The 14938-nt window shown below is 39.6% G+C and overlaps 1 protein-coding gene across 2 annotated transcripts; it reads left to right on the top strand.

The window, feature by feature from the left end:
* Positions 1–4095: 4095 nt before the first annotated feature.
* On the top strand, positions 4096–13550 carry borcs6 (BLOC-1 related complex subunit 6). Of its 2 annotated transcripts, XM_047608959.1 has the most exons (7): positions 4096–4185; positions 7915–8387; positions 9694–9877; positions 10547–10720; positions 11156–11319; positions 11414–11497; positions 11973–13550. In XM_047608959.1, exons 2-7 carry the CDS (start codon positions 7926–7928, stop codon positions 12096–12098), a joined length of 1194 nt encoding a protein of 397 aa, XP_047464915.1. In that variant the 5' UTR covers positions 4096–4185; positions 7915–7925; the 3' UTR covers positions 12099–13550. The 2 variants fall into 2 exon arrangements, with proteins under 2 accessions (XP_047464915.1, XP_047464924.1); XM_047608968.1 differs by lacking the exon at positions 10547–10720.
* Positions 13551–14938: the final 1388 nt, after the last annotated feature.

Raw genomic sequence — 14938 nt, 5'->3', positions numbered from 1 at the left:
CAAGATATGATATGAGACATGATATGAGACACGATATGAGACAAGATATGAGACAAGATATGATATGAGACATGATATGAGACATGATATGAGACAAGACAAGTTATGAGACAAGATATGAGACAAGAAAAGATATGAGACAAGATATGAGACATGATATGAGACAAGATATGAGACATGATATGATACAAGACAAGTTATGAGACATGATATGAGACAAGATATGAGACAAGTTATGAGACATGATATGAGACAAGATATGAGACAAGACAAGTTATGAGACAAGATATGAGACAAGATATGAGACAGGACAAGATATGAGACAAGATATGATATGAGACAAGATATGAGACAAGACAAGTTATGAGACAAGATATGAGACAAGACAAGTTATGAGACAGGATATGAGACAAGATATGAGACAAGACAAGTTATGAGACAAGATATGAGACAAGACAAGTTATGAGACAAGATATGAGACAATATATGAGACATGACATGATATGAGACAAGATATGAGACATGATATGAGACAAGACAAGTTATGAGACAGGATATGAGACAAGACAAGTTATGAGACAGGATATGAGACAAGATATGAGACAAGATATGAGACAAGACAAGTTATGAGACAATATATGAGACATGACATGATATGAGACAAGATATGAGACAAGATATGAGACAAGACAAGTTATGAGACAGGATATGAGACAAGATATGAGACAAGACAAGATATGAAACATGATATGAGACAAGATATGAGACATTATATGAGACAAGACAAGTTATGAGACAAGACAAGTTATGAGACAAGATATGAGACATGACAAGATATGAGACAAAATATGAGACAAGACAAGATATGAGACATGACAAGATATGAGACAAGATATGAGACAAGACAAGATATGAGACAAGGCAAGATATGAGACAAGATATGAGACAAAACACGATGAGACAAGATATGAGACAAGTTATGAGACAAGATATGAGACAAGTTATGAGACAAGATATGAGACATGATATGAGACAAGTTATGAGACAAGACAAGTTATGAGACAGGATATGAGACAAGATATGAGACAAGACAAGTTATGAGACAAGATATGAGACATGACAAGATATGAGACAAGATATGAGACAAAACACGATGAGACAAGATATGAGACAAGTTATGAGACAAGATATGAGACAAGTTATGAGACAAGATATGAGACATGATATGAGACAAGTTATGAGACAAGACAAGTTATGAGACAGGATATGAGACAAGATATGAGACAAGACAAGTTATGAGACAGGATATGAGACAAGATATGAGACAAGACAAGATATGAAACATGATATGAGACAAGATATGAGACATTATATGAGACAAGACAAGTTATGAGACAAGACAAGTTATGAGACAAGATATGAGACATGACAAGATATGAGACAAAATATGAGACAAGACAAGATATGAGACATGACAAGATATGAGACAAGATATGAGACAAGACAAGATATGAGACAAGGCAAGATATGAGACAAGATATGAGACAAAACACGATGAGACAAGATATGAGACAAGTTATGAGACAAGATATGAGACAAGTTATGAGACAAGATATGAGACATGATATGAGACAAGTTATGAGACAAGACAAGTTATGAGACAGGATATGAGACAAGATATGAGACAAGACAAGTTATGAGACAAGATATGAGACATGACAAGATATGAAACATGATATGAGACAAGATATGAGACATGATATGAGACAAGACAAGTTATGAGACAAGACAAGTTATGAGACAAGATATGAGACATGACAAGATATGAGACAAAATATGAGACAAAATATGAGACAAGATATGAGACATGATATGAGACAAGATATGAGACAAGACAAGATATGAGACAAGGCAAGATATGAGACAAGATATGAGACAAAACACGATGAGACAAGATATGAGACATGATATGAGACAAGATATGAGACAAGTTATGAGACAAGATATGAGACATGATATGAGACAAGTTATGAGACAAGATATGAGACAAGATGAGTTATGAGACAAGATATGAGACATGATATGAGACATGATATGAGACAAGTTATGAGACAAGATATGAGACCAAACAAGACAAGGAAGAATGAGACAAGACAGGACAGTATTTTGGTCCCTGAACTGATCCTGGTTTGTTCGTTCTGTGACTGAAAAAGTTTCATTTCATTTTATTTTAATTTAATTTATATAAAATCAATAACGAAAAAAACTGTCTCATGATGATTCGAAAACCATCAAGAAAAATCCAGAGCAGCAAGAAGGAGAAACTCCCTTTAACAGGAAGAAGCCTAGAACCAGGACCAGGACCAGAACCAGAACCAGAACCAGAACCAGGAACCAGGAACCAGAACCAGAACCAGAACCAGAATCAGAATCAGGACCAGAACCAGAACCAGCTCATATGGAGGAACCCGTCTCTCTAACGTCAGCCAGGTGGAAACAGAGAGAAAAGAAGAGCAGGAGATAAACAAACTTCTGTCATAGATACAAACATCAGAGGAGGAAATGCGTAGAATCTAATAATACAACACGTATTTCTAGTGTTTTCACATCAATGAGACATGAACCTCAGGACAAACTGATGGATTATACAACATACAGTCAACACGTCTTTATACAGACTGAAGAAGAAAATCAAAAACATGCAAAGCTGTTCTGCAGATAATGAAGTCGAGCTTCCACTTCTAATAAATATTCACATTTAACAGATAATTTAATATTTTATCATCTGTTAAAGTTAGTTTACTGCTGGTTTCACACTAGCTGCACCTGAACTGAGATTAAATATAATATAATATAAAATATAAAGCTCCTCAGGTTAAATGTAAGAGTGTAGTTAAGTTTCAGGTTAGATTCTGAGTTACAGCCTGAGGGTCTGTGGTGTTTGTCTCCATCTGCTGGGACGAGATGTGGAGACAAAAAAATAAAAATAAAAAATAAAACGTCTGGTAAGATTTCCTTCCATTGTTACTCAACCTGAAGTCTGGTCCTGTATGTTAGGAGATGAACTTCCTATTTAAAACTGTGTATTTTGTATTTAAGGTGATAAATAGACTATGTTGCACATTATATGTTCAGTCCATTTTGAGGTGGTTTATTTTTAGAAAAAGAATAAGAAGTTTTCATTGTTATTATCTGGTTAAAAACAACAAAATACAGTTTGGCAGCTTTTTGGTTTGGGAGCAATAAAAAGTAGAAACTACAGCAGCGTAAAGATAAAAAAAACTGTACATAAGATACATAAAAATAACTATAGCAGCTTTACACAGTAAAATAAAAATATATAAAACAAAAGCATAGAATAGCACAGAGACTGAATGTAATTGAAACAATGAGGGAAAAATAGCAGCATTTTAAACAGCAAACAATCAAACAATAGTTCAAATGGTTTATATGTCAAATAAGCCTGTAGATGTAAGTGGAATGAGGAATAAATATTTCTTTTTATGGCGACTCTTTACTTCAAATACTCCAAATACTTTCATTGGAAAAATAGGAATACTGAGTTTTTTTGTTTTTGTTTTGTTTTTTATTTTATTTATTTATTTATTTATTTTAAACCTGCATGGATGACGTGTTTCATTATGGCCAAATAAATAAATACATAAATAATGTATAATTTCAGAGCCTTACATTTGCAGCCTGTACTTTCTAATTTTCACTTGAGTAAAGGAGCTGAATTGGTACTTTTACTTTTACCAGAGTATTTTTTAATACTATTAATATTTTTTTGTACATTGCTAATGTAAATCTTATCTTGATTTTGATGTTTTGACAGGGGAGTTTTTTTTCAGTGGCTTCTAACTTCTCTGGCACATTTCTTTTTCTTTCTTTTTTTAAATTCTGTACATTCTAACTGTAATTTTAACATTTGTGCAAATAAACTAAACTAAGACTAAATATTTCTAAGTATCCATATTTAACTTAAGAACAGAAAGTCCAGTTATTTAATATATATTTAATAATATATAACAAAGTATGAAAGTGACAAATCATATTACAAGTATCGTATAAATAAAACACGGAACATCCCGGAGGGGGAACGTTTCGTTCGTGGATGAGCGGGGAAGGATTTAATGACCGGACTCGGTTTGTTGCTTCCATCCTTCAGGAACTGAGACTCCTCTGGTGAGTGTTTGTCTTTTGTGTTTTTGCTCTGACTCAGAACTGTGCGAAGCCGCCGGTAAATAATTAAATCATATAACAATTAAATTCAGGTTCTTATTTGACGGTGTCACTGAATAAAAAGCGAGTTTTGATCCAGAGGCCTGGCAGCTAACGTTAGCCACGTTAGCATCGTTTGACAAGAGGGAAGCTAACAAGGCGGCTAACAGCAACTTCCTCAAACACTGAGATGTTATTAGAGCCTTATGTCCTTATTTTTTCTACATGCGTACATTAAATGTTATATTTAGCTTTTATTTAAGCTCCTCAAACGCATGCTAATGTAGCCACTGGGCTAGCTTAGCATGCAGGGATGAGTGAGAGTGTTAGCCGTCCTCCACATCAGCTGCTACAGACAAAAACAACAGGACTCAAAGGCGAATAATGGTTAAAATAAATAAAATAAATAAATAAGCTAAAGACACGAGAAAACCCTCAGCTGAAGGTTTTGGGTTCGGGATCCTCATCAAGCTTCACATCTGCACCTCAAAAGGTTTTATTGTCTTTGAAAAACATGCAAAAAGTAGCTGAACTAAATCCTGAGAGAAGAACAGAGTGAGGATGTGTTAATGTGAATATGACAACAAACAGTTAAAAACCAAATCTACAGATCAGCAAGAATGAAACAATAACATCAACAACACATCATAACAAGACATGATACTGTACGACAAGATGAGACACAACAAGACACGATGGTGATACTGATTTTTAATTCTTGTCGTCCTCATGTCTCCAGAGGCTACTACCTAGCTAAGCTAAGCTAAGCTAGCATATTTACAGGAATGTTTATTAATGTCGTCTTTGTATATTTTAAACCAATAAACAAACAAACACGACAAGACAACACAAGACAGGACACAATAACATCATCAATAAGATAAGACAAGACAGACCGGATGAGGAGACGAGATAAGACAAGATAAGACGGGACAGATGAGACGATACGACGTCCAGTCACAACACAACGACAACGTATGAACACAAATCTAAGATCAACTGAAACTAAAGAATCTGAGCGCAGCAGGAATGAAAACAACACTGCAGCTACAAAGTTAGTGTTAATAAATATGAGTAATCTAATGTTTCACACAAGCTTTTATTTTTACAGAAGTTGTAAAACTTCTTCATATCTGGAGATTTTTAGGAAAATCACAATTTTCTTTCCTGTTCCAGACGTTCTGACTTAGAGTTTCCACGGTTTAGTTCTTCTGGTTTTAACGTTAATGTTTTTTTGAATATTTATGCCATCAGAATTAAAAATTGATATCTCAATTTTTTAATTTTAATCGCTAAGAAAACCTTCTGAATTTAACTCGACCAATCAGATAATATAAGTAAATCAGAAACATTTTTAGTCAAAAGCTGAGAGGAAACTGGTCTAATAATAATAAATCAACTCTCGAACATGTATTTAAATAAACAATTTGGAGGCGACTTTGCTCAGATATTATGTTTCAACAGATTCAGATACATGTAACTAACATAGAGGAACATAGAAAGTCATGTTATAAATTAGTTCCTTGAAAAGAAGCCAAATGTCTCTACAAAAAAACTGAGGTTGGACGTCGGACAATAAGCTGCACAACAAGCAACAGTGTGATAATAGACGATGACTCTCGGGGGAAACGTGTCGACTGGAAAGTTCTTTGTCTCCAAAAACTATTCCAGTGACAAACGCTGGAGGAAAATACCAATATTTTGGAAAAATATTAAAAAAGAACTAGAAAAGATTTTGTCAAAAAAACTCCCCATGGACTTTTTATTGGTAATTTTTATTAGATTTAGGCAGGTATGAAAAAGTTCTTTAACTAAGATGCTTTCAACAATGGAAATGTTAATAGTTTACTTTCATCAATTAAAAAACGCAGTGAATGAACAGAAGATCAGTATCTGCTGTGACCCCTTCACCTTCCAGACAGCATCAGTTCTTCTACGTGGACACAGTTCTTGAAGGAACTCGGTTGGTAGGTTGTTCCAAACATCTTGGAGAACGAACCACAGATCTTCCTCAGATCCTTCTGTCTCTTCATGTGATCCAGACTCACTTCAATCACTTCTTGTTCTTCTTTCCTCTGAAGATAGTTCTTAATGACCTTGTCTGGATGTTTGGGCTCTTTGTTCTGCTGCAGAATAAATGTGGAGCCAAACAGACAAAGGTTCCACATGTTGACTCATCAGTCCAGATGTTTCTGAGCCCAGTTCCTATGTTCTGGTTCATAGTTGAGTCTTTTAGTCTTGTTTCCACGTCAGAGGGAGGGATTTTTAGCTGCAGCTCTTCACTTGTGTCCAGACGTCTCCAGACAGTAGATGGATGAACCTGTGTCCCTCTGGTTTCTGACCGTCCTGAGCTCATGTCTCTGCTGGACGTCTTCAGATTTAGGAGGGAAATGATCTTGATGTGTTATTCGTCCTCGGCCGAACACTGAGTCTACGATCCTCGACACGTCCCGTTTCTTTGTTCTTTTTCAAAGGGCTTGAACATCTTGAAACACCAGAGACCAGACAGATGCAGTAGAACTACCGTGTGTCTTGTTGCTGTTCTATATTTATGCTTTTAAAAGCGTTCTTAGTTCACTGCCCAGTTTCAGCTAAAACCGCCTCTTTTTATAAGAAGGTGGAGCCCAGTTATTGACTATCTTACCTTTATACCTCAAAATGTAAATTTTGTTTAAATCACTGCTGTTACTATGATCATTTCACTTATTTTTTATTCGTTTGTTGCCATTTGTTGGAGTTAGAGAACCAGATCAGGTATATGAGCTCTGCTCTGCCTGCGTGACAGCGGTGGAACTTATTTGTTTTCTGGCGGGATGCTAATTGGCCGCTAATGTGCATTAAAGGCTTAGAGCCGGGGTCGGACACCTTTGCCACGGTTGGCTCGCCGCGACATCAACACTGGTCGGCCGGCGTCTCTGCTCGTCTGCTGCTACGACGATTGTCTCTGTACATGCGGCCGGACTTCTTATGTTTAGTGACGGTTCCACCCACAGAACCAGAACCAGAGATCTGCTCAGGGACGGATGTAATTATCTGCTTTAGGAGAAACAACTGGAATCCAGGCTCAGAAACCTGGTGCTGTGGTTCATTTAGTGTCAGATAATATTAATTTATGATGTTTTTATTGATGGAGTCAAACCTTAAGTTACTTCTTCTTACTTGCTTCAGCTCCAACAATAAATAACAATAAACTGAATATTTGTGATCACTCCTCGTCGTCCTTTTAACGCTACAGTATTATACGGCTAACGCTACTTCTCAGTGAAGCTCTTAGCGTTAGCATCTGTTATTTAGCTGCACTCATGTATAACTCTGACCTCCATCTCCACCAGACACAGACAATAGACTCCTTCTCTAAGAGGCTGTAATGAACTTAAACCAAATTAAACTGACTGAAACTGAGCTCTGTTGTATAAAGTAGTAGAAGCTCATACTTTAGTATCAGTGTAGGATTTTCCTGGTGTTGAAATCAGGTCGTTATAAATATCAGGAGAACTTGTTTCTGGCCACATGTTAATGTTCGTGCACCGTTTGTTATGTGTTAGTTCATATGAATCATTGTTGAGTCCAGTTTTCTTTAATTTGATCTGATAATGTTTCTCTGCCTCTGGACTCGTTATGTAGAATCTTTCATATTTAGCTCCTCCCCCTTTAACCCGTGACCTTTGACCTGTGACCCTGGCGTCTGTGCAGCAGGTGGAGGGATGAGTCTCTCCCCTGTGGTCGGCGCTGAGGTGCCGGAGGCGGCTAACGGGGTGGCGCCCCCCGTCCCCATGGAGAACGGGCCCCACGCTCCCGTCTCCGTGAAGCGTGGGGGGACCCGGTTACCCGGCGCCGGGGACGAGAACCACGTCTACGACTCCAGAGGACGCCCGGACACGGAGGACGAGGACCTGAACCAGAGGACGTCCGGTTTATCGTTACACAGCCCGGGACCAGGACCGGGACCGGGACCAGGACCAGGACCGGGACCCAGAGACTTCCCCGAGGCCTCCCGGGTCCTGGACCAGCCCGACGCGGTTCTGCTGTGGGACTCAGCGCCGCGTGGACACGACAAAGACTCGGACGGACGCCAGGACGGAGAGAAGGAGAAACAGGACGAGGAGGAGGACGAGAAGAATGAAATGAAGTGGAGGAGTCAGCGCGGAGGAAGGAGGAGCCACGGGGTGGGAGGAGCAACGGAGCCACAACACAACAACAGCACGAGATACACAACAACAGCACGAGATACACAACAACAGCACGAGATACACAACAACAACACTAGATACACAACAACAACAACACTAGATACACAACAACAACATTAGATACACAACAACAACACTAGATACACAACAACAACATTATATACACAACAACAACATTATATACACAACAACAACACTAGATACACAACAACACTGGACACACAACAACAACATTAGATACACAACAACAACATTATATTTACAACAGCATTATATACACAACAACAACACTAGATACACAACAACAACACTAGATACACAACAACAACATTATATACACAACAACAACATTAAATACACAACAACAACATTATATTTACAACAGCATTAGATAAACAACAGCATTAGATACACAACAACAACACTAGATACACAACAACACTAGACACACAACAACAACAACACTAGACACACAACAACAACACTAGATACACAACAACACTAGACACACAACAACAACAACACTAGACACACAACAACAACATTATATACACAACAACACTAGACACACAACAACAACATTATATACACAACAACAACACTAGATACACAACAACACTAGACACACAACAACAACATTAGATACACAACAACACGAGACACACAACAACACTAGATACACAACAACAACATTAAATACACAACAACACTCGTCTTGCTTTTGTTCTGTTCTTTATTCTACTTCATCTTCATGTTGTTGTTGTTGTTCTTCTTCTTCTTCTTCGTGTTCTTCTACTTCGTCTCCGTCCCCTTCTTGTTCTTCATGTTCTTGTTGATGTTGTTGTTCTTCTTCGTCTTCTTCTTTCCTCTTAAACTCAGTCGGGACGTAACGATTCACTCACGTCATGATTCGATGTGATTTCTGTTACTGGGTAAATTTTCATGAGCCCACAGACAAATAATGACTGAAAAAGACTTTAATTATTCCTCAGACAAACATCACTTTTCTGAGGTCGGATGTAACCTCAAAACACAAGGAATGCATATTTAAAACAAAAATTATATTTAAAACTACAAGTTATATTTTCACTTAAACAAATTAAAGCGAATCCTTTTTTATGTAGTGAACTCAAGATGAGTTTACGATGTCTGAATTGTTTCACTTCACACGTCGACTTTACTTCTTCTTCTTCTCCTTTAATATTTGGCAGCTTTGATGACCAGCATTAAAACAGAAGAAGAATAACTTTATGTTCTAATAAATGTTGTTTTTCCATCCTAGCGCTCGCAGCACTACTCCTCCTCAGCCCCGGGTCCCAGCACCTCCTCCTCCTCCCCTCCACCTCCTCTCCTTCCCTCGGACGACGCCCCCTGTCCTCCTCACATCATGGCCCAGGTCTGGGTCCGAAACGTCCGCGGGATGCAGGACAGCAAGAGCCTGGACGAGATCAGCCAGGCCTGCGGAGGTACGAGTCTGCTCCTTATTCTCCTTATTCTCCTCCTCCTCATCCTCATCCTCATCCTCCTCCTTCTTCTCCTCCTCCTCCTCCTCATCCTCATCCTCATCCTTCTTCTTTTTCTTCTCCTCCTTCTTCTTTTTCTCCTCCTTTTTCTTCTTATCCGTCTTCTCCTTCTTTTTCTCCTCCTCCTCCTCCACCTCCTCCTCTGAGCTGTTAGTCGTGTTCTATAAATGAATATATAAGTGAATATTCCACCTCTGGGATTAAAAGTTTCCTTGTTTACTTTTTGTATCCAATGTATCTAATGTATCTATGTAATGTATCTAAATTATTAAATGTATCAAATGCATTTAATGTATCTAAAGTGTCTAAAGTATCTAAAGTATCTATGGTATTTATAGTATTTAATGTATCTAATCTATGTAATGTTTTTAAATTATTAAATGTATCTAACGTATTAAATGTATCTAATATATCTATGGTATCTATAGTATTTATAGTATTTAATGTATCTATAGTATCTATAGTATCTAAAGTATCTATAGTATCTAAAGTGTCTATGGTTTTTTTATAGTATTCAATGTATCTATAGTATCTATAATATTTAAAGTATTTAAAGTATTTGTGGTATTTAAAGTATCTAAAGTATGTATGATGTACCCGTGGCCTCCTCAGGGGTCCGGGGAGGGGGCAGGAGTGGCCAGTCTGAGGGCAGGAGAGCCACCATCTCCTCGGCCCTGGAGCTGGAAGGAACCGTGAGCCACGAAGGAGACTTGACCCACTTCATCACCAAGAACCTGGAGCAGAAGATCAAGATGAGCTCCAAGCCCAGTCTGGACTGTAGCGACTGTGAGTAGGAGGAGAAGAAGAAGAGGGGGGAGGAGGAGGAGGAGGAGGAGGAGGAGGAGGAGTCTGGTTCTGGTCTCTGATGGAGTTCATCTTAATGATTCTATCAGAATCATGAATCAAACAAAACACAAGAAACGTAAACAGTAAAAACGCAGCGTTCAGGGTTTGTTGTTTGGCTGCAGCCTCCCTCCCCCTCCTCCTTCCTCCCCCCCTCCTCCCCCCCTTCGTCTTCCTATTCTTCTTCTTCTCCTCCTTCTTTTTCTCTTCCTTGTTGTGCGATTTAATTCTACATTTAAATTATAAATGTAATGTTATTTTCAATAAATAATACTTGGATGGTTGGAGAGAGTCGGCTTCAGTAAAGTGAAACAGGCTTTAGAGCTTCAGTGTGAAATGAATGTAAATCGTTGCGTGTCCTCCTCTGTCTCTCACCAGCCGACTGTTCGGGTCCCATCTACCGGAGTCGGGGGTTGTCACGGCGACCAGCCGACATCCCTCCCATCGACCCGGCCGTCCTGGTGGACCTCCAGAAAAACACCCAGGAAGTGGCTCAGAGCGTGGAGATGATGATGAGGAGCCTCAACGGAACCATCCAGAACGTGAGGCTCCAGCTTCCTCTTCTTCTTCTTTGTTCTTCTTCTTCTTCTGTGGTTTATTTAGGTGTTGACGCTGGTTGTTTTCCCTCCGGTTCAGATGACGGCTCTGAGCGTCGGCTACATCCAGACCTACAGAGACTCGGTCGACAGCCTGGGGGAGTCTGTGGACATGAGCATCAAGGTAACGGCTCCGGTTCTGGGGAACAGTCGGTGCTAAATAATAATAATAAATAATAATAATAAATGTTCTATATTATTGCTAACTTGTTTTTCATAAACACAGAGTCCCTGGTCTGTGCATTTTTTTTTGTAGAGTTGCCACAAACGATTGTTTCGGTAAAAATCAACAAGTGGCTGATTATTTTTGTGATTAGTCGACTAATCGTGTCGTATGTAAGTTGCAGCTTTTTGCACCAGCGTGTAGCTGCTCTTATATAATCATCATTAGCTTTAAGGTACATGCAAACTAAAAAAGAGACGTTTATCTTAGTGAGCTTTGCAGACATCTTCAAATATGAAGGCATGAATTCTCAGTTATGACATTACGTCATCGATGTGGTGTACCTAATAAAGTGGCCAGCAGGTGTATATATTCTTCTGTTCTTGTTGATCTGAGGTCGGCTGTGAATCACCCTCCTCCCTCCCTTGGTTTCCAGGGCATGTACACGCTGATGGCTCGCTGTGAGGAGCTGGATCGCTCCATGCAGCCCATAAACACGCTGGCCGCTCAGATCCGCGACATCAAACGCACCCTGGACGCCCTGGAGGCCGTCTGCAAGTAGCGCCGCCCTGCTGCTCGGACCCCGACGTCGCACCCCCCCGAAACGAGGACGTCTGCAGGTAGCAAACACACACTGCAGCAAAGCGAAGGCGGAAGCAAAGAGTCCTGGAAGCGTTGCTGCTCGGCACACGGGCTGGATGACTGAAGTTCCTCTGTTCACCGTTTTTGAAGACGACCGTGTTTGTGTTGTGAGATCTCGAATGAACTGTGCTTCTTCTCTAATCTCTAATCAAGTTGTCATGAAAAAAAAAAAAGTCTCACACGTTAACCCCCCCTGTTTAGTTTTCTTTCCTTGGAGACTCTCGTGCCGTGGACACAAACAGAAGTGAAAGGTAGAGGACGTGGAGGGAGCGCGTCCTAATCCGTCCGGCCTGCTTGGTTTCAGATTGCACTAACCTCTCCTCCGCCACACGGGGGCGACGGCGTTTCTTTTCTCCGTCTCCGGAGAGGCGAGAATAAACTGCTCAGAAAACAGTGACTTTTGCACAGGAACAGAAAGTCTATTTTTTAATCTTATGCAACAAAGGATCAGATTCTTTCTCTGCAGGCGTAATGAGGGGAACGGAGCATCGTGTCTGTCTGTCTTTTTTAAATGTTTGTTATTTATTTGGGTTTTCCTCAGTGTGCATGCTCCCTCTCTCTCTCTCTCTCTGTGAGTTTCCGGGTAATGTTTCACTTTGTCCATCAATCTTTGAATCACAGCTCTGCTTCTCTCACAATAATAATAATAATAATGATAGTAATGATGATAATCTAAAGTAGGGCTGGGTACTGATATCTGAGATATTTCAGTTTAGAAACAAATAGTTTTGGAGGTTTGTGGCGTCTCCTCCATCTAGTTTCTCATCTTTCCTGTGTTTTTTTGCTTTAGTCCAGCTCTTCTCTGTCGTCATGCTTTTTAAATGCAACCATCTCTCAGAGTTTTTCCGCATCTCCGTCAAACGTCGACTGATCTCGATCTCGTGAGATTTCTCTGCAGTTTTCTGTGGTCGATCACGGGATTTTCATGACTCTCTGTCGGATATTTCATCTCAACATCGTTTGGATTCGGAAACTGTTATTTTGAGTCACAAAACACCACAACCTGACTTACGTCTGCAAAACTGTTCTTGCAAGATCCCAGGAAGATTTCTAACGATAAGATAAACCCAGCCCTCTCTCTTCTCCGTGTCTTTCAACGCAACTGGAAAAATATCTCCTCGAGCCTCCACTGTGGCTTCAAATCATCTCCGTGAGTCTGTTGCATCAGATTTCATCACGGGAATCCTTAACTTTCCTTTACATCTAACAAATAATCAACAGTCTCGCTTCCAGACGACCACAAAGCGCCGGTATTCTGATTAAAGCTGAAAACACTGTAAACCCATTCCCTGCTTCTGAAACTGTGGGCATGCAAGGGTGCAATCATTGTGCTTATTTTAAAAAAAAAATGAAATAAATCACTTTGAGGACAGACGAGGCTGAAAGTCTGATCACTGCTTCATCGGTGTGTGATAAGACGTCAGCTAGCTAGCGTTAGCCACCTAGCAGGGACTGAAATCCACAAACCGTTCACTGGCCTCACTGTTGACGTCTCGCCACGACGCACCGCGCTCGCACATAAACCAGCATGCAAACACTGATTTCAATCATTAAAATAAAGACTCATGAATATTTTTGTAATCTGAAGACGTTCATTTCCAGGCGTGCGGTGGAGTTAATTGGATTGTGCTCAGTTTTTAGATTTTTACATTGATTGTCGATGCTTTTCCGACTTCGAGGTTTAAACTGCATGAATAAATTTTTGGTTGTGGTTGTAGATATCTGTCTTACTGCTGTGAATTTAGTCCAAAATCATAAAAAAAAAAAGAAAAAATCAGCTAATTTACATTTAGATCAGTAAAAGTTTCCTTCTAAATGTATCAAGAGTCAAAGAACTTAAACACGCAGCAGTTGAATTGTGCAGAATCTGTTTTTACCCCTCGATCTGCACTGATGCGGGAGGACGGTTCCTACCTGCTCTTCCAACCCGTCCGTCTGTCTGGGAACCTGGGAAACATCACTGGAAGGAGCTGTGAGTATTTATTATTTAAATTAGTGTAAAGAGACTGTTGTTCACCACGTGGCTCTTACGTTTGCAAACCTAAAGTCGCATCATGAAACAGCTGGACTTGTAGAGATTCTTGAAGACAGTTAAGAATAAGGTAGAAACTCTACAGCTTCTATTTATTGTTGTTGATATTACAATACAATACTGTGACCTCATGTACATGTACGGAATCAGACAAAGGTTCACACATGGAATTATGTAGCAAACAACAAAAACATGTTAAACAAACCAGAAGATGTTTCCTAGTTTAGTTTCTCCTCGATCAGTTTCATGTGGTCGTAGCCTGGAATGATTCTTCCAACAGTCCTGAGGTCCAACTCATCCCAAACCGTCTCAGTCCATCAGTCTCCTCCTCGGTCAGATATCGACTCTACAGCCTGGACGTGAGTTTGGGGTCTTTGTTTTTGTTGAAGAACTGATACTGTGTGTTGAACAGGGTTTATAACATAGACTGTATATAAAGATAGACTCCTCAAAAGCTAGTGTCTTTCTGCGGTATGTCATAAGCCCCACCCCCTTCATGTTAGTGGGCGGGGCTTGGCCCAAACTAAAACAACTGAAATACAAGTCAAATACATTTTATTTCAAGGATGGTTTCTGTCATTTTAGGTTGTTAATATAATGTTGATGTTCGTTATTTGACGCTGTACAAACAGGATGTAACATAATGGCGACCAACAAGTTGCCATGGCGCCCTCTACGTAAAGTGGTCCCATGACACCGTGACAGTTTCAAAAAAAAATTTTAAGAAT

This window comes from Mugil cephalus, chromosome 1 (assembly GCF_022458985.1).
Source record: "Mugil cephalus isolate CIBA_MC_2020 chromosome 1, CIBA_Mcephalus_1.1, whole genome shotgun sequence".
NCBI lineage: Eukaryota > Metazoa > Chordata > Actinopteri > Mugiliformes > Mugilidae > Mugil > Mugil cephalus.
Note: the sequence above shows the minus strand (reverse complement) of the source record. Positions and strands in the feature narration are given on the sequence as shown.

What these genes read in the sequence shown, in the direction of transcription:
- borcs6 (XM_047608959.1), top strand. Translation starts at nt 7,926, where the DNA reads ATGAGTCTCTCCCCTGTGGTCGGCGCTGAGGTGCCGGAGGCGGCTAAC. An exon ending in GAGGAAGGAGGAGCCACGGG is followed by an intron (nt 8,388 to 9,693) that starts GTGGGAGGAGCA and finishes TTTCCATCCTAG; the next exon opens with CGCTCGCAGCACTACTCCTC. An exon ending in CTGTGGACATGAGCATCAAG is followed by an intron (nt 11,498 to 11,972) that starts GTAACGGCTCCG and finishes CTTGGTTTCCAG; the next exon opens with GGCATGTACACGCTGATGGC.